This window comes from Dermacentor andersoni, chromosome 6 (assembly GCF_023375885.2).
Source record: "Dermacentor andersoni chromosome 6, qqDerAnde1_hic_scaffold, whole genome shotgun sequence".
NCBI classification, from domain to species: Eukaryota; Metazoa; Arthropoda; class Arachnida; order Ixodida; family Ixodidae; genus Dermacentor; species Dermacentor andersoni.
In genome coordinates, this window is record NC_092819.1 from 65,063,542 (window position 1) to 65,080,756 (window position 17,215).

A 17,215-nucleotide genomic window follows, 5' to 3' on the forward strand; every position below is an offset into this window, starting at 1 on the left:
TACGGTTAACGAGTGTTTGCGCGCCCCGCCCTCTTCTGCAAGTGAACTAGAAAGCTAATGGTCAACCTGCATGCATTCAAGCCATCAAATCCCGCTGTTCAGAAACAATGAACTTTGGCATGACATTGCAGACAGTTCGGTCACATCGTATCAAAATCGCTGCTTTGCAAACGTTGTAAGTACAGAAGTTGGCACCAAACAAAACATCGCACTCACCACATCTCTTTGATTGCGCGGTCCTCCGGTTCTTCCATGATTGCTCAAGTCGAAACGGAGGCACGGAGGTTGCACACTGTTGGTGGTTGGACAGGTTGGTCGGTTGGACCAGAAACTATTTGGACAAAGTTATTTTATCTAGGGGCCTTAGATAGGCACCAGGCCATAGAATAAAGATATCCGTGCACAGCACAAATTCGGCGGCATCTGGGTGGGAACCAATCAGGTATCTCGCCAGAAAATATAGGTGCACCCATGGACGTATGATGCCTCGATGCCTGCGCCGCTTCTGTGTGCCAAATGACAAAATGTGTGAAATTACGGGATTTCATTTGATATTTACTGACTTCACCAATCATTTATAAATTATACAATATACTAAATAAAACCTGGTTGTTATAAAATGGTTATTGCCACTGACTTGCCTATTAGCGTAATGTCTCTGCACTTCATTTACATTCCAAAGGCGAAATCGTCGTCAAATGTACAATGTTGCGCAATAAATTTAGCTATAGATTCACCTATATGAAATGTAATAGTAATAATTTTATTCAGGACGTCTGGTTTAGGCTGGTGAGTTAAATTTTATTACAGCAAGCTTTCTTTTTTTTCTCCTTTGAGCAAACTTTGTGAAATCCGTGAATCTACATTTAGTCTGGCCACCATGAATGCGCCGTGTTGGCTTTTGGGAGAACCCCGTCGAAGTCTCTTTTCCATGTCTTTTCTCCGGTCAAGATGACTGGGTTTTCACGGAAGGTTCGTGGCGGTCCGTACTTTTCGCTCCGAGACGTCTTAAATCTTTGTCAGTGGCAGCGTTTATTCGTTTTAATAATTCATTAATGTCTAAGTTTTCAAAAGTACGCGTAATTTTGCTTGACTTTAGTTAAAACGCCTCCATTTATTGTTGGATTCCTTTCACGTGGCGAGACTGACTGGTGCCCTCGTTTCAGGCGTGCGCTAATATCTTAATTCGTGTTCGCCACTAAGAAAGCCGACCTAGTTTTTAGTCAGTGCAGCTTGAACCTTAATTTAATTCATCGTTATGTACTGATTGGCAGTGTGAAGTGTCGCCACATGTTGTGTTAGGCCTATTCACGCCGGTATGTCGGCGTGAGCGTTCGAACCTTCGCTTGTATTCGCGTACGCTTTTGTTTTGGTGTGCGCTGTGATAAATCGTTGATGTTATGGACATACGAGTCGGAAGTCTGAATTTGATCGTGGCAAGTTTTCGGAGTGCTATATCGCTGACTCAGTCGTGTTTTTCTCTCATCTTGCAGCCCATTATCATCGACGGCCAAGGCCACTTACTTGGCCGTCTCTCTGCATTAGTAGCGAAAACACTGCTTCATGGTAAGTATCCTTCATAATATGCCCACACTGCGTTGACATGATGATAATTTCACATCCACACGTATGATAATCGATGTGATTATACCTTTACCATGCATCACCATCTGAGTCCCTTCTCGGTTGTGAAGTTTGCCGAGACGTCGGATGTTCTTTTGCATTCATTTGCTGTTTGCCCTCTGCCCAGGCCAGCGGGTGGTCGTCGTTCGATGCGAAGGCATCTGCATATCTGGAAGCTTCTTCAGGAATAAGCGTAAGTCGGTTTTCTAGCACTTGTCAAATTTCCCGTGTAGTGCACGTGCTCGGTTCCACAGGCAACGTGCCGCTTTAAGTGTGGAAAACTAGCTGTGCGTTTCAAGAACCGAGATGTATCGTTAAGTTGGGACTGGAGTCAACGTGATCTTTTAAAGACGCCGAAAAGGCGTTTGGAAGACGTTAAAATGTAGCATCTGCTCAAAAGTACACGGGTCACTTGGTGAGGTGCGGGTGAAGCTGCTATAAATTTCTAACAAGATCTGTGTGGTAGGTGAGGCTTTAGTAGGAAAGAATTTATGGAGCTGCATGATTACCTATAAAATTTTGTTAGCTCGTCCGTCACCTAAGGGCCCAGATTTCAACCTGAGGAGCCAACGCTGCTAGTGCAGTGTCAACAGCAACATCATTGCCACATAAGCTTTATGAAAAATATTTTAACAAAACAGCGATGTTGCACTTCTTCACACATGGTTGGATAAAACACTGTTCACCAATGTTAGTGCTGCTGTCCATGTCTGAGATTTTGCAGGCTCACGTGGTGCATGCTCTCAGCAGGCATTTTAGTCACCTTTATCTCGTGGACATGCCATACAGTGAGCAACAATTCTCAGCAAAATGTGTCGGAAGATAACAGACCATGTATCTTAAGTTGCAGGCTGGGTGCCAAACATGAGGTGCCAGTTCTGTGCCATATATTTGAGCTTGCTCGCAGCTATGAGGCATTTGGTAGCATAGTCCCATGAAGCAAGCTGCTGCTCGATTAAAGGTGACAGGTCTGGCAGTGTAGTCACTTTTGCTTGAGCGCGGGTGAGGTAGGTGCTGAAATAGCAAGGCAAGAGTCTTGGTTGAGAGACTTGCAATAATTTTAAAGGCTTTCATTGTAGTTTGTACCCACTTGCTCATCCTATCACTGGTGACTTATTTGCACTCTCCTTCGCCCATTCCGTGTGCAGTGAAGTACCTGGACTTCCTGCGCAAGCGGTGCAATGTGAACCCAGCGCGGGGGCCCTACCACTTCAGGGCACCCAGCAAAATCTTGTGGCGCACGGTGCGCGGCATGCTGCCGCACAAGACCAAGCGTGGCTCCCTCGCACTGGACCGTCTGAAGGTCTTCGAGGGTGTGCCGCCTCCGTACCACCGCATGAAGCGCATGGTGGTGCCATCAGCGTTGCGTGTGCTCCGGCTCAACCCCAGGCGCAGGGTATGGTACATCTCTGCTTTGCTTGATGAATGCAATACTGTCTGGTTGAACGTGACTCGCCCCTTCGAATTTCATGTTTACCTGTTAACAAGCAGGGCTGCAACTGCTCAACAGTTGAAACATTAAGGGGTTTGTGGGCTATGGCCAATAAAGACCGGTTTCTTTTCCAGATTTTGTTTCTAAAGCACTGGTGACCAAAGATATACTTCCATATAATTTGTATAAATTAACTGAAATGTTTAAACACAAGTTTGACAATTGTGTTCCACTTCAAATTGATATATAAACAAGTCATGGTACAGAAATTACTATGTGATTGTGTGGAGACAATCAGACTTGAAAGCATTTGTTGACTGCCTTAAGGATTCTTTCTCAGCTTTCCATTTGTTTGTGGCTTGGAAGTGTTGTGCTTTTGCTGCAAATGTGTGCAGGTCTTGTCTTCGTATTTATGTGCAGCAATCAGCAGTGATCATTGCAGAAACCAGAAAGGCAGCAAAAGTTGCATGCTTGCTTCCTGCACCAATTTAAGGTGTTATAGATCATGTAGCTTTCCATTGGATAATCAGTAAAGGGAGTCTAAGCTGTCTTTTGACAAACATTGCGAAAAGCTGGTTCAGTTGCCCAGTGTTTCCTCCCCTGCTTCAGGCTTCAGCTCTCATGAGGATCATTTTCAGTTGTGATGAGCTTCTATTCCTTACCTACATTGAGCCCTCCCCCAGAGGGCAGTGCAATCAATCTTGAAAGCTGATTTTGTGTAGGTAACTAGTGAGACCAGTCAGATTTGTGGCATGAGGTAAACTGGTAGTGTGGCTTTCACCTGCAGTACTGCACTCTTGGACGTCTTGGCCATGAAGTTGGCTGGAAGTACCAGAGCGTCATCGAGTCTCTTGAGCTGAAGAGGAAAGCCAAGGCTGCCCTCTATCACAAGGCCAAGAAGACGGACAGGGTGAGTGTGGGGACATCTTTGCTTTGTGCGTGGCTGTGGGCGATTATGCATTCTCTCCAAGACAGCACCACCATCCAAGCCTTCGTTATTGCTGTGACAGCTTTGTTTAAAAGGGTGTTAGATGATGCTTTTTGCATGTTCTAGCGAGCCCTGAATGCAAGCTACTTGAATGAATTGGCTGCTGGCACAATAAAGAGAAAAGAAAAACATTGCTTATGCAGCACACCACATTAGACTTGGTCGTGCCTTCAGCAAAGTGGCCATGTGTAGCAACAATTGACACGCAAGTGAAATGGTGTCACATCGTGTATGCAAAGGGTTCAATTTACCTGAAGCTTAATTTGTGTAGTTTCTACCTTCCCACCATTGGGCAGAATTGGCAAAACCAGTGTGTACACAAATTTGTGCACCGTTACTGAAAATGGTATTAAACAAAGGTACTTGCATGTCAGGTCTGAATTTATTATTACTAGACTGACGGCTTGTTTTCTGTGTCTAGATTACTTTTCATGTGCTTTGTGACAGTACTGTTTGCTGTCAGCTAAACAGTTTAACTTATACAGTAAGTGGACTTGTATAACCTTCCTTATCCTCTAAACTGTTCAGATATCCCAAGTGATGGGAGGTGGTCTGCTTTTGCAGCGGGTGCTTTAAAACTGTTGGATTCCATGATGCCTTATACCTACATTGTTTGATGATCTGTGATATCAAAACTTTAACTGAGAATCCTGAGCAGCAGAAACCTCTGGCTTGATTGTTGTGAGCAGGTAATCTAATGTTTTGCATCTTTCCTTGCAGAAACTGCTCGCACAGGCCAAGGAGCTCTCTGCCAAGCAGGTGGAACCGATGGCAAAGGTCATCAAAAGCTATGGCTACGCTGTGTGATAATACTTGTTCAAGAATAAAAACAGAGTGGGCCGTGCGAGGCGACTGTTGTGAGCATTGCTGAGAATGCTGTAGCAATTTAAGTTATTCCATTAAAAACTAACTCCGAGATTTCATTTTGGCTAGTTTGGTTGCAAATTATTAGTTTATATTACGGAAGCAACGTTTGCACAGGTGGTAATTGTCCAGTTTTCTTAAGCACACACACCCGGTGGTTATTGGATGACACAAATCCCAAGCCTAGGCCTTAAAGCCTTGCACATCAATGTGCCCCAGAAATCTTGCACCTAGGGTTCCATACTGTTGCAGGTTCTGCATAAGTTGCTTAGGGGTATGTGGTTGCTGAATGGAGGGCCCAAGCACCTAAACTTTAGGTAACATGCTGGCGGTGCACTGAAAATCTTGCATATGTAAAATTGCTATAAAGACCTCCAGCTGCTTTACAAGAAGCGAGAGTTCTGTATGCTAGGACTAGACCTTCAAGACTAAGCAGCTACTCAGAATTTTTTTGCTTTGTGCAAAATTTTAGTCCCTGTAGATTGTGCAAGACCAACTTGTTTAGTAGGTCCCTTGGCAATTTTGTCAGTTTTTGGCACTTGATGGGAGAATTATACTGAGCCGAAGCAAAGCCCTGGATTTTTTTTAGTGGAGGCACTGTTGCAAGAGCAGGGTGATGTTGCATGTTTAGGTAGCTGGTAGAATTTGCGAGCCTTCTTTGGTGCATCTGGCAGGCGAGCGGAGACATTTAGTCTACCAATTGGTTGACAGTTTATGTTCAACCCTTCAGTTGGATCAAACCTCTATGGGACAACCAATGCCCTCGCCTCTTGTGTCTATGGCCATGTAATCAACCTCTCCACTGGCATAATGTTCACTGCCTGTGTATACAATCACTATGCAGACCAATGTTCTCTCGCACAAATGCCATACGTTGCAGGGCTTCCTGGAGTGTGTCCCATGTCACCAGGGGATAGTGGGCAATAAAGAAGCTTGTGCCTTAGCATGATATCCCATGACACGAAGCATTAAGTTGTGCAGATATTTTTTATCCCTACAGGACACTCGGTACCATTAACCTTTTATTGGTCAGTGTTGCCTACAGGCAATATGCCAGAAAAATTTTTATTGCCAAATTTCATTATTGAATATAAAGTTCCCGCCTAAATATCTTTGGCCAACAATGCACGACGGGTGGCAAGGAAGAAGTTTGGTGCCCGATTAGCTTCCTTTTGACAGCTCAATCTGAGACGACAGTCTGATGTGGGATGCCATATGTAAAGCAAAGTGAAATGTACACCTATGGGTCAGTCACGGTTGCATTTCGATGGCGGCGGTGACAAATTCTAAACCAAGCCATAGCACGGCTGGGCTTGCTCCTCCTTGCTCGGAGAGAGTAGAGTCTGGCCGTGGCTTGAAGTGAGGTTCACTTCGTTTTCTGCCTGGCGTCTTCCCCCCATTGCCCTTGGGTTGTGAATTCTAAGTGACAATGGTTCGTGAAACAACATTTAAACAGTCATCCTGGAAAGGTACGGCCTAGCCTTTATACAATAAAACAATGCAGGGGCGTCAGATATCTGGATGAGCGGATTCCCAAACGATTATGGAAAACTGCTCTGTGCCGTCATTCAGATAGACCCAGCCTCCTGCCCAGGACAAACCTTCCTGTTCCGGACTGGATTTTTTTTCTGATATCAATACTCGCACCACAAAAGACCCGTACAAGGCAGGCATATTTCGAAATTGGCAAAACGTGTTTTATATGCTGCTGCTTTTATGTTGATGCTTGCACGCTTTAAACTTAGTTGCAAGAAACCAAGGGCATGCCCTGTGCTTCTAACTGCTTTATTAACATGTTCTCACCAAGAGCCATCTTCTGACAATTATTGGTTTCACAACATTGCCGAACTTAATAAAGGCAGCAGTTGGCTTGAGGAATCCAAAAACAAGGCTCCTTGACATTCTGGAGAGGGCATTGTACGAACTTGCCAGGTTAATACACTTGAATTATCACATGATGCTATCAAGTACCACATTGACAACAGACCTAATTCATCATCAATCAACACAATTCCCACCTACCGGGATTGCTCTGAAGCATTCCCTTCTACACACTTTTTACATGCTCAAACATCGCCCCCTAGTTTAACCATACACATGAAAGAGACCACTGCAAGATTTGTGCCTTGCACTACGCTACTGTTGGCCCACATAAAGCATCATTGTGTCCTGACAGGAGGATATGGCACTAAGATCGGTAGCCCAGCTGGACTTGGACAAAGGGTCTTTCAAAAATAAAGTTCCTCCATTCACCAGTGTGATGTTCTGTAGTGTAGTTTTGCCAGTGGAGCTTTGCTGTGGCCATGGGGAACATTTTTTTAGCATGCAAGCATACATACTCTGTGTTTATTTTTCTCTCCAAATTAAGGCAAGTACACGTTACATGTGCCGTTTGGAATTGCACATGTCTCTCAGCGTTTCAAGGGCTCTGGCGAGGCAGCAGTGCTCCAAGTAATTTTACCATCTTATAAATTTTATATTTCGCATCATTCTTCTACGATGGATTTTAATGTTCATAGTATTCGTCATTAGTCATCGCCATAATTTTGTAGCACGTAGATTTTACGCACTTTACAGCGACTAATTTTAGGCCACTTTACAGCCAAGTCACATCTTCCATAATACATCGTCAACATTACCACGTGTCATGGCGCTCTTTGGCCAAACCTGGCCCTTGCGCCACAAAACACCACGCATCATCAGCGTGAACTCCGGTGGTTTCAGTGCACATAGTTTCGTCTGCAAAAGTGGCACATACCCACCATGGGGAATCGAGCAGTTTGCACAAAATGGGTAAAGGAAGTTTAGAATGTACAACTTTCCTGCGGCAAAAAACAGTGCTGTTCAACGACGTGACTCTTCATCATACTGGAGTGGACAGAAAATTGTTCAGAAAACTTTTGTTTAGGAAGTTGGCCGATGCGAGTCAAGAATGCAGTCGTTCATGGCATTCCGGTGGCTGCACCCTAACGTGGAAGCTCCAGAGGAAAGTTGGTTTACAGGGACCTTGAGAAACCTTATTAACAAACATCACAAGAAAGCAAGCAGAAAGTGGTGAAGTGTTTCTGGTTAACAACAAAGGAGATATCTCAAAACCAAACCTGTGCAAATTGAAATGTAGTGCCACTCTAGTATCGGGCAGAATTTATAGTTCCAGGGGCATAGGTGGTGGTAATCTGAACATGACGCATAATACAATCACCGAAATCTAGGGTGGCAAAGGAAAAACTATGGGGCCACTTGGGGAAGCCTTTGCAAATAAGTAGGAACATTTTACCCCCGTATCGTCGAGCTATCCTTGACTCCCAAGTTCTTCCTGCACTCCACCAAATTGAGTGCAGCGCTGTAAAGCGCCACGACACTTCTATCAAGGGGCAGCGTTGCCATCAACTTTATTGGGTCGAGGTGGAGTGCTGAGAGGAGACACATTCTAGAATAAGGAAGAACTTTGAATAGAGGATGATAGGTAAATATGGGGGTAAAGTGTGCCAACGCATTGGCAAAGGCTTCCCTAAGTAGACCCATAGTTTGTCCTTTCCCCGCCCTAGGTTCTGGAGATTATCCTATGCCTTGTATTCAGACTACCTCCACCTACCATTCCCTTGGACCCATAAATTCTGCCCAACACTCAAACAGCAGTTCGTGTGTGGAACGGTAACACTAGTACTATTTCCCTTAACCCCGCTATTACGCTTACGTTAAACTAAAATTTGCTCATGAAGCGCAGTGAACACATCTGTTGAGGAGGAGCCAATGGTTGTAACGCTTGCAAATTTTTCCGAGTCTAAATGCGCTGTAATCTTGCGGCGAATTCTAAAGTGTGGACATCTCCTATGTCTATCAAAAGGGAAGAAGTGAGGGGGGGGGGGGGGGGGGGGTGAGCGGAGGCAGGAGGTCGATTCGAAACTTTTGGTCGCCTCAGAAGCAGCGTGCGACAAGGAAGCTTGATGTCGCAGCCACGTGCAATATCTTCATTCATCATCATCATCAACATCATTCTATGAATGCTTAACATCATTCTATGAACACCAGTTCCGCCCAGCGCGTGATACAACACGGTTTGGTTTTCGCGCACTTTAACGTTCGTGCACTGATCCCCACAAAGCCCCCCAAAATGGTACTTTGTAAACGTTGCTCGTGTCGTTGTAGCGGTTTACAGCAACGACATCGATATCAGCAACATGGCCGCGCCCAGTTTGTTTGGATTGCAGTTAGATTCATACAAAAGTGACCATTAAACCATACGACTAAATAGTCGTAAAATACGTTGGAGTTGGCCCAGCCGGAACACTATTTCGTGCCCTACGTCATCGGCAGAACATGAGGTGAAAGTTCTATTTTATCCCGGAACGAGATCTCTCTTCGAAAAACCGGTTTCTACAAGCGCAAAGGGCGCGGCAGGCTGAGCGCCTAAAACCGGTTGCGCGAGTTGAGAACTTATCGCTCGGTTTTAATAAACTAGAGCAGAGGTCGAAACCAGTTTTTTTTTTTTCTGCAGATCGCGCCTTCCCGGGTTCCCTCCCGCCCCATCTTCCCACATTCTGATACATATGCGAAAGTGCATGTTTCGTTATGCAGGTCTAGCGAATCAGCTGATGACGAAGGTCCGCCGGAGCTGTCCGACTACGCGAAAGCCGCGCTGGAAGAGTTCTTGCGCGAGAGAGAAGAGCAAGAAAAGGGAACTGCACCACAGGAGGACTGGGTACGTTCATCTCTGCGGACATAAACGCTTGGTTTATGGTGATAGCCATTTGATAAGCCGATGCCGCTAGCCTGATCGATAGCAGATATCTAAACAACACAAGGGAAAAATATCAAGAAAAAAAAGCTAATATTAAGGTGCGACGTTACCCTAAACAGTGGACTACGTGGACAGTATTACAATTGTCGCATCAGCCCTATATTATCGACAGCTACTACATTCAAAGAACAATTAGTCATATTCTGTGCGGATCTCTTTGTCCCGCGTAATTTTTGTGATACCAGCGCGACAATGACAGTGTTTATTTCTTTGCATGCTTCTGTTCACCCAAGCAATTAAGCCAGTTCTGGTACAGTGACGAGACAGCAGCAGCTTTGGCCAAGGAAGCATTGCGTGCAGCAGGGCCTGAAGGAGCGTGAGTTAACTTCCTGTCACCTATTTCTTTTGGGCCCTTACCTTGCATGGTGGGGGCAACGGGAGATAGTGATCTGCAGCAAATAGGGTGGGCGAGTCTGAAACCCAATCTGTTGTCAATTATCCCAACATGTGGACCTGCCTCTAACGAGGCGATGACAAGGCTTGTGCGAGAAGAGAAAAGGATCTTCTACTGCAACCTAGCCCTTTCTTCTTCAACTTCATCAGCCTGTTTTATGTCCACTGCAGGATGAAAGCCTCTCCCTGAGATGTTCAATCACCTGCACATTTCTTCATTTTATCACACCACCTAGTTCTCTGTCGTTTTTGGCTGCATTTGTTTGCTTGGCTTTGCAACAAATGATTGAGGACCTTAGCCGCCAAAGTCTGAACATTAATATGCGAAGACCAAGGCAATGTTGAGTAGCCTAGCAAGAGAACAAGAATTTGTGACAGACAGTACGCCTCTAAAATCTGTGCAAAAGTATGTTTATCAAGGCCAGTGAGTCGCATGGAAACTGGATCACGAGAACCAAATCTACAAAAGAATAGAAATGGGTTGGAGCGTGTAGAGCAGGCATAACAAGACATGATGGGTAGCACATTGCAATTTTTAAGTCTACTATCATTGCATTTTACCGGTACTAACATATGTGGCAGAAATTTTGAGGTGGTGTGTATTAAAGAGCAAATGGGCGTAGAATATTTTAGCTGAGATTAGGATGAAATGGAGTTGAGCAAGACAATAGGGCATATAACCAGTGGTCTTTTATAAGAGTTACAGAATGGGAGCCCCTTTCTACCACTGTATAAACTAGTCTTCACCAGGGCAATAGCATTCCTTCTCAGCAGGATATACGTGGGAAGAAGGAATGGTGCATTGTGTGTGTGTTGTAAGCATGCTTTCTCTTTCACATAAGCATTGTTTAAGATGAGTGTTGCTCTGCCAAAACAGTGGAAGAAATCTGAAACCTTACCAATGTTTACATCTTGCCTTTGAAAAAAGTTTAAAGCCTCAACAGTCTGATCTCTCGCAACATCTGAAAGTGGTCCCAGCAACTGATAGCCGCCTGATGTTCACCAGTGGTGTTTTGACCATTTGCATTTTCAATATAGGCATGGATTTCAGCCGCCTGTAACAAATCAACGTTCAAGCACGTTGTGACTGTGGATTGTGTATCAGCTCTGGTAACCCTCAGTCAAATGTACACTAAAAAAAGAAGTGTGCTCCGGGATATTGTTATATGATTTGACCTCCTGTTTGCAGTTTATGGCCTTGACCTCTGCAGTGCCTTGGCCATTCAAAGCAGACAATTTGAATATATAGCTATGCAAGCCTCTGCTTTAAACGGACAAGGCACTTTTTTGTTCACCTGAATCTTATAAATAGAAATAGCATCTGATGCCGCTCATCTTTTTTTCTGGCTTCTTCAAGTCCCGCCATATCTCACTTGAGGCACCTCGTACATTAAACTGCACTTTTCGCTTAAATTTGAACAAGATTACGTAAAATATTCATAACGAATATGAAGTCTATGGAAGTGTACAGAAATGGTTTAGTTATAGTCTTGCTGCCAGCTTTCGAGAATATTGGCACTAATTTGATGTGGGCCGTTGTGTCAGCCCAGATGACAAAATGCAACAACGAAGTGTGTTTCAAATACCATAAAATTAAATGAAAATCCAGGCTGCAGTGTAAACATGGCAGCCCACCACACAGTGTTGCATCTCTATTTATGCAAAAGTTTTTACCATATCAAACATCAGGAGATGATCTCTTTGTTCACGTACATGGAGGTCCTGCTTCTGGCATGTAACTGGGAATTTCAGCTGTTTCCTTTTTCACTTTTTTAACATACCATTCACTTATAAGAACCATCTTGCAAATTGATTATGCTTCTTTGGGTTTCAGGAGTGTCTGGCAGAATGAAAACAGAAATTTTGCCATGGTATAACTAGCAGTAGTGTTAATGGACTTGGTAGACAAGATAGCCACACAACATGCATACTAAAGCCACCTTTGCTTGGCATCTAAGCAGTCATCAAAGCCTTAGTTTCATTAGAGTTTTAGAATAGGGGCCCTGATAATTTTGGGGCAAAGAGCTTTGCGGGTGTTAGTGTTGGGGCACGCAGGAGTGAAGAGGTTTAGAATAAGGCTTTGCATTTGCGGATAGCATCTTGCGCTGACAGTGCCACTACAACATCAAAGAAAAGCAATTAGAAATAATTAAATAAAATATACCATTTTATGATAATAGTAATTTAGACTTTCATGTATTTGCATTTAATTACAATTTAGAGGTTATCTAGAGATTATTGTGTAAGCAACAATTAGTAGCCTTTAGTTTTGAGTAACCAACCCTACGTGCCTTCACCAGCCAAGCTAAGCTGTGTTAGGCCTACTAGCCATAAAATCCACAATCGAATTCGGAATCAGCGGAGTCTACTGAATCAGTTTTCATAACACACGCTAGTTGAGAGAAAGCAATAACTGCAGTCACTTCTCCTAGCTTGCAAACTTCACGCGTTACCACGAGTCAAACCCAGTTTGGTGCTAGGTTAGAGCCGTCACTTCGATGGGTGCTGCCATGTTTATTTACGCAAATCTTTTTGGGCAGCTTTTGGGGCTCCCACTAAATTAGTGAAATAGCGTGCGCAACGCAAAACCCAAACGCAGTTTGCTTCTCGCGCATGTGCAGTGGCTTCGACGCTATTTCTTTGGGCCTCAAAACGTTTGGGGCCCCTATTCTAAAACTCTCTATTGAGTCATGTGGCATTTTGTGTGCCAAATCATAGTGTCTTCTTAGTGCTATACAGTACAAATTTTTCCAAGCTTGACAACGCAGTGCCTTTGAGGCACTTTAACATTTAGAAGGTTGTATCCGAGTCTATGGTTTTAGTCCCAATTTCTGATGATTGTCACCAGCTTGGCTCATTTGGTCTGCCCAATCCTGCCTCAACTGCTGGGCGTTAAGGTCATTTTTTACTATATGTTACTACTTCCACGTCTCACCTTATTTTAATCTTGTGTCCAACTTCTGTGTCTTGTTCATGCAGTACTGCTCTCTTCCAAGCGGCTGAAAAACCTAATATTTTGTTCTGAAAGGTCTTCCAAAGGAAGTCTTTCCTTGCAAAGCTGAATGCCTTCAGTTTAGTTAGGTGTGTTGTACTTCTTTGTGCATGCACATTCCATCACCATCCTTCCTTTGACAAACACCACTTGCCTTGGCTTTGTCCTTGTGATAGAGCCTACAAGCGATGAGACCGTGTGCATGTGATCGCTGCTGCAGCAGCCTACCGTCATTTAGATTCTTCCGACATTGTGCTGGATCTTTGTGCTTTTTCTTTATTAACAGCATTTGTAGTTTCATCTCATTCACTCTGTCACTAAGCATACTTTAGCCCTTGAGAACAGTTGAAGGAGCAACTTAACGTACATTTTAATGACATTGTCATTGCAGGATTGCTTGTATCTCATGCCCAACTCTGTATGCTAAGCTTCGAGAGCTGGGCTGCAAGAACACACTCAAGCTCCTAGAGTTCGACCGGAGGTTTGAATGTCATGGGGAAGACTTTGTGCACTACGACTACAACGTCCCGCTCGACATACCTCAGGACTGGCAGGGAAAGTTCACAGTGGTGGTGCTCGATCCCCCCTTCCTCTCGGAGGAGTGTTTGTCAAAAACTGCAGAAACGGTACAATTCCTGCGGCCCACGTTTATAATCCTGTGCACAGGTGAGCAATAATGGTTGCGGCCATCTCCATGTTCTCCTAGTTGTACCACAGTTTTCATTGCTGTAGGCAAAAGTCAAGTTCCAGAAAACCTGAACATTGTTATTTTCTTAAGAACAAAAAATCCTGCATTGTAGGTTTTGGTTCTTCACCTTGGCAGAACTAGATGACAAGACACATGCAGATAATGAGAATATGCTTTCTCAGTCCTGCAAATTCCTCGCATTACCTGAAATGGCCTTTTGAGATGAATGGAAGAGCAACTCGAGCAGAAATGACAATTCAGCATGGTAGCATGTAGGAAGAATGTCGCTGCATGCTAGTTTTGAGGATGTCTTTGTGTATAGGTTGAGCTTGTTCAGTCTCAGACAGCTTTTACTCTGCACACCTTTCTAGAGTACCGTGCATGGACTGGCCTTGGCCATAATTGGTCCATACAACTCTGTCTAGACAAAAGTCTGTATCATAGTGCCATATCAGACAGGGTAGCTACATTTGATGCCGGACAGAGAGTGGTGTGGTGTGCTAACTGAATTAAGTACAGAAAAATCCTATCTTGTAGTGTTCAACTTGGATGTTTGTTTTCCTTTACTCTTTATAGCGAAGCTGTATATGGCTAGGGCATTTCCGTCATCCTCGAACATCAGTTGTCCACGAGCAACCCGCAAACTAGCTCGTTGGTGCCCCTCGGTGCAACTGCGCTAGTGCGCTCGTGCCACTGCTTACGCTTTTGTTCTCATCTCCTTCTACAGCTGGCTCCATTGCTGCTCATTGCTTAAGGGGGTGTGAGCCATTCATTGGCAAGAGAATACTATTGTCGTCGTCATCGTCGTCTTCTTCCACTGCTGGCTCGTTTGCTGCTCATCACTCCAGCACAGAGTTTCATTTCTCTTCTGTCGGTGTAATGGGGAGGCTGCATTAATTTTTTTTTATTTACAGTGGTATGAACCATTGCTTAAGGGCATGAGCCATTCATTGTCTTACATGACAGAGGCATTTAATAACACGTGATATGAGAATGTGTGTGCGTACCTATTGTCAAGATGACCACCGATCAGGACAGTAAATATGTTCGTACCTTTGTTCGAAATTCTATGTCATCTCTGTGCCGTGTGATAAACAGCTTCACTGGTCATCCACCTTTACAGAGTAGAATAGCTCATGAATGTTTAAGCTAACCGAGCAGTGACAAGATGGCATTACAAAATTGGCTTGTGCGACAAATGTGGGTTGAAAACCAACGTGTTTAGCTTTGCTTTGAGAGAAGAAAATACACAGCAGGACATGCTAGCCCTTTAAGACCACAGAGTTCGCATCAGACCTGCTGCTACCATTGTACAGATTATTCAAATGCTGGTGTAATGCTAAGCACATAGCTACCTGAAAATGAATCTCAAAGCGCCCAGCAATAAAGTTTTGAACATAAAAAGTACAGACTGTGCTCAAGAATTTACCACCATGTTTCAGAGCTAGTGACTGCTGCTTTGGACTACCATTTCTCGCTTGATGTGATTTGTCTCTTTTACTTTCAGGTGCAGTGATGGAGCCTTATGCAGAACAGCTCCTCGGCCTTCGACCATGCAATTTTGAGCCAACACACACGCGGAAGCTTGGCAATGAGTTTAAATGCTTTGCCAACTACAACTTGGATGAATTTTGTTGCTGAGTTGTTGTCGAATGAAAGTGTTTTTCTAGTCCTAACAATCCCCGGTAGTTTTTACAACTAATCAAAGTGTTTTCCTAGTCCTAACCATCCCTGGTAGTTTTTGACTAATCAAAGTATTTTAATAGTCCTTACAATTCCAGTATTCTTTATCAGAGGAAACTTATATACATGCATGCAATAAAACAAATACAACAAAACTGTGGATACTGACTTACTATATTGACTGCAACAGAGCAACCGTAAAAACGAGCAGTCCTTCAGCCAGAAAAGGTTAGTGACAAAAACACATGCCTGGAATTACCGAATTTATTTTCTATTACCTATTCAATATATTGAACTTGCTTTGCATTGAAATTGATTAATTCTACATATATATCGCATCTTTAAGGAGTGACAGGTACTGACACATTATATGTGAGCTAATCTCCCCAGTACCTTCGTAATTCACACAGCGCAGTATTGATTGCGATCGAAGCAAAATTTCACGGTTGCAATTGGCTCCTTTGCATAACCTGCAGGAGGGAGCCAATGGCGGTCGAGAATTCTGATCTAGATCGGGCTCGATCGCGAGCTAAGTGGCCATGTGATATTGTTATAAATCTAGGACACTACAGGCCCTAGCTCTTGTTCTCCACTTTCAATGACTGGTTGTATCTGAAATAGAAAAGGCACGGCTTTAGCTCTTTGCTCGCTGAGCAGGCTGCTGTATAAAATGAATTCACTCCTGCAATACATAACGTGTGCTGGCAGTCTAACCTTCTCAGGCTTCTGCTTTATAGTCATACTCGCACACAGCACTATTCAATATGCCTCACTTGTGCATGCTGTAGGGTGCAGCCCAAACTTGTACCTCTCTCTACAATTGCATTTATTGTGCACAAACAGCGCAACAACTGAAATGCACAATACCTGTAGATTCTGAGCAACTGATAAAGCCCAGTCAAGGCTACAAAGATGTTCACGCTAAACAAGTTGTAGTTTTTGGGGATGATGACCATAGAGTATCGTGACCAGATGATTCCTGCAAAATGAAAAAGCGATTTAGCTGCGTGTATCGAGAGTCGCTTGTATACCCTGTGTTCACAGGAACGCATACCAGTAGCAGCCAGCGCTGTTGATTGCGAAGCGCTCAACTTCTCGGCTGGCCTTGCCAAGTCGCCGATTCCGGCGATCACTAGAGCCTGTACGATGTTGTATGAAATGCAGGGAATAGACATTAGTGCACCACTTAAAAAAGAAAAGTGCGGTATAAAACTCACTGACCCATTTGAACGAAGGTGCCCAGAAGAAGATAGTCTTGGGGCCTGCGGAAAAATTGAAGAACGAGATAGTTGTGGGCGTAGGCATTTGGTTTCGCCTCGCGATCGCCGCGCACTGGTACTTTAGCGCGCGCGCGTCGAGTCCAAAACATGGCACCATTTTACGCGCGCAATAAAACGGTACATCCCCACTACAACTTTCGCGTTACGTGCTGTTTTCCACAGCCAAGGAACCGCCATGCCACGGCCACATAGGACAACAACAACAACCGCCGTAGTTTGAATGGGACTCGGCGGGAGAAGCAGGGCCACGGATGCCATGTGAAAGATTTCGGACGAAACTATATTTTCTTCTCACCTGCCGGATGCTCCCACAGCGGGCGGAGTTTTCCGGGAACAAATTTGTCTGCTGTAGACACAAGGGCACGATAAACAGCAGCCATCGTCTCGTCGCACACGGGCTGCGGCTGAAGTGCGGCAGCGGCTTGACTTTGGGACGAGGAAAACCAAAACTACGCGGAGGCTATGGGAAAT

General features: G+C 44.3%; 4 protein-coding genes and 1 non-coding gene across 5 annotated transcripts in view; 3 read left to right on the forward strand and 2 right to left on the reverse strand.

The window, feature by feature from the left end:
- The window catches only part of LOC126523035 (protein regulator of cytokinesis 1-like), a 28,908-nt gene extending 28,387 nt beyond the window's left edge, over window positions 1-521 (reverse strand). The window contains exon 1 of the mRNA XM_050171864.3: window positions 217-521. Within this exon, the coding sequence (XP_050027821.1) occupies window positions 217-254 (38 nt within the window). The 5' untranslated portion in view covers window positions 255-521. The remainder of the gene's footprint in view (window positions 1-216) is intronic.
- Window positions 522-866: 345 nt separating this feature from the next.
- Window positions 867-4,887, forward strand: RpL13A (ribosomal protein L13A). Its single transcript, XM_050171520.3, has 6 exons — window positions 867-972; window positions 1,494-1,566; window positions 1,751-1,816; window positions 2,772-3,019; window positions 3,843-3,965; window positions 4,764-4,887. Exons 1-6 carry the CDS (start codon window positions 952-954, stop codon window positions 4,848-4,850), a joined length of 618 nt encoding a protein of 205 aa, XP_050027477.1. The 5' UTR covers window positions 867-951; the 3' UTR covers window positions 4,851-4,887.
- On the forward strand, window positions 4,626-4,695 carry LOC126523123 (small nucleolar RNA SNORD34). Its single transcript, XR_007597598.1, has one exon. It is a non-coding gene; the product is annotated as a small nucleolar RNA SNORD34 (small nucleolar RNA).
- A 4,173-nt stretch (window positions 4,888-9,060) lies between the features above and the next one.
- LOC126522732 (EEF1A lysine methyltransferase 1) lies at window positions 9,061-15,619 on the forward strand. Its single transcript, XM_050171518.3, has 5 exons — window positions 9,061-9,232; window positions 9,486-9,609; window positions 9,942-10,024; window positions 13,485-13,759; window positions 15,289-15,619. Exons 1-5 carry the CDS (start codon window positions 9,228-9,230, stop codon window positions 15,420-15,422), a joined length of 621 nt encoding a protein of 206 aa, XP_050027475.1. The 5' UTR covers window positions 9,061-9,227; the 3' UTR covers window positions 15,423-15,619.
- A 93-nt stretch (window positions 15,620-15,712) lies between these two features.
- LOC126522733 (mitochondrial pyruvate carrier 2-like) lies at window positions 15,713-17,193 on the reverse strand. Its single transcript, XM_050171519.3, has 5 exons — window positions 17,040-17,193; window positions 16,686-16,726; window positions 16,519-16,603; window positions 16,332-16,443; window positions 15,713-16,076 (listed from the first exon to the last, which is right to left on the reverse strand). The coding sequence occupies exons 1-5, from the start codon at window positions 17,122-17,124 to the stop codon at window positions 16,040-16,042; spliced, it is 360 nt and encodes a 119-aa protein (XP_050027476.1). The 5' UTR covers window positions 17,125-17,193; the 3' UTR covers window positions 15,713-16,039.
- Between the last annotated feature and the right edge of the window lie 22 nt (window positions 17,194-17,215).